General features: G+C 45.8%; 1 protein-coding gene across 1 annotated transcript; it reads left to right on the top strand.

Annotated features, from left to right (window-relative positions):
• The first annotated feature begins 462 nt into the window (after nt 1-462).
• On the top strand, nt 463-1,519 carry LOC115633334 (E3 ubiquitin-protein ligase KCMF1). Its single transcript, XM_030530766.1, has 2 exons — nt 463-517; nt 585-1,519. The coding sequence occupies exon 2, from the start codon at nt 585-587 to the stop codon at nt 1,218-1,220; it is 636 nt and encodes a 211-aa protein (XP_030386626.1). The 5' UTR covers nt 463-517; the 3' UTR covers nt 1,221-1,519.

Here is a 1,519-nt window from a genome sequence, read left to right as displayed (position 1 = left end):
TCGTATATCAAATATTCATCAATTGCTGCAAACTTGTCGTGCTATTTCCTTTTCCAATTGCATTGAGTCCTGTGACTGCTTGCGATCTCAGGAAGGATCAGATTGGATTTGCATCTTAGGGCATCTTATAAGTGAATAGAATGTGCTGGCAAAGGGCACCTCAGTGCTGATAAAATTAGTGGAGGACGGATTCTCGATGACTTCCTCCGAGCTATTATGTTTCAAACACCTTTTATCGACCAATCGTGTACAGTGTACACAGTATAGACAGAGTTGTAATAATAAGTCAAATCCTTGAGTGTTGAGTGTTGCTTAACAGAATTGTTAGCACTGCTAATGCAAGCACTTAATACTCGTTTTGTAGCAGGCTGTGGAGGAAAAAATATCGTGTGGTAGTAGGCTATGCTGCACCTGTGTTTTGCAGCGACTTGAAATGTTCATTTCACATCCTGCCACGTTGAAGGGAACAACAATCTGTTTGAAAATCTTTATTTTACGAAAATTAGGAAACGTACAAGTAAGTACTCTTATTTTAAACAAACATCAGAGAGGAAGGAATAACTGGCAGCTGCTCTCCTTTGTAGATGGCGATGCATTGGAACGTTAACTGCGATGGCTGCGGCAACACCAATCTAGTTCACTTCCGCTACAAGTGCCTGCGTTGTCCCGACTACGACCTCTGCCAGGTCTGCTACGATAACGAAGTGGAGTCCGGGGCCCACAAGAACACCCATGCTTTCCAGTGTCTGCTGGATCGCGCCGCTCGCGAGCTCTTCTTTGCCGGCGAGCCGATTTCGAACCTTTGCGCCGATAGTTACACTTGCCCGATATGCGGAGCGATGGGCCACACCAACAAGGAGTTGATCAAGCATGTGCAGAAGAAGCACAGCAACGACATGGCCCTGGTCATCTGTCCACTGTGCGTGTCAGTGCCATCGGCCCATCCGGATCGCGTGGCCAATATCAACCATCATTTGACCACCGCCCACGACACTGACAATATGCGCACGGGCTGCATGACTATGACATCCGGTGCGCTGCCTCAGGTAATGGAGAGCGCCCAGGATGCGCCATCTTTCAGCGGCATACGCATTGGATTTTCAGCATCGCAAGCCCCACAGCATTCCAGCCCAGTCTCGCCAGCCCGCAACTTGCACGTCACCTTCGGAGATAATCGTTACATAGACGGTGGAGATGGTGATGGACCCAATGCCGACTAATCTGATAAATTCATATTAAAGTGTCCGACGCATTATGTGGAGTGCTTTCCAATACCTTAAAGGGGGCGCAAAGTATGCTCAACAATGTTGTGGATCTTTTAAAAAAATTTACCCCATACACATTAATTGTTTCCCTCCCTGCGAGATATTAATCACGCAAGTGAATGCTGCACATTCTAAAACAAAATTGGATGAAAACCCACAACACAAACAACACAAACAACACACTCATATTGAGACGGTACAGCATTCTTAGGTTTATGAACAAATTAAATAAATGGCACAATAATGATAACATA

This window comes from Scaptodrosophila lebanonensis, unplaced genomic scaffold (assembly GCF_003285725.1).
Source record: "Scaptodrosophila lebanonensis strain 11010-0011.00,11010-0021.00 unplaced genomic scaffold, SlebRS2 tig00001418-arrow-arrow-pilon, whole genome shotgun sequence".
NCBI lineage: Eukaryota > Metazoa > Arthropoda > Insecta > Diptera > Drosophilidae > Scaptodrosophila > Scaptodrosophila lebanonensis.
Note: the sequence above shows the minus strand (reverse complement) of the source record. Positions and strands in the feature narration are given on the sequence as shown.

Coding starts and splice junctions, on each gene's coding strand:
- LOC115633334 (XM_030530766.1), top strand. CDS start 585: ATGGCGATGCATTGGAACGTTAACTGCGATGGCTGCGGCAACACCAAT.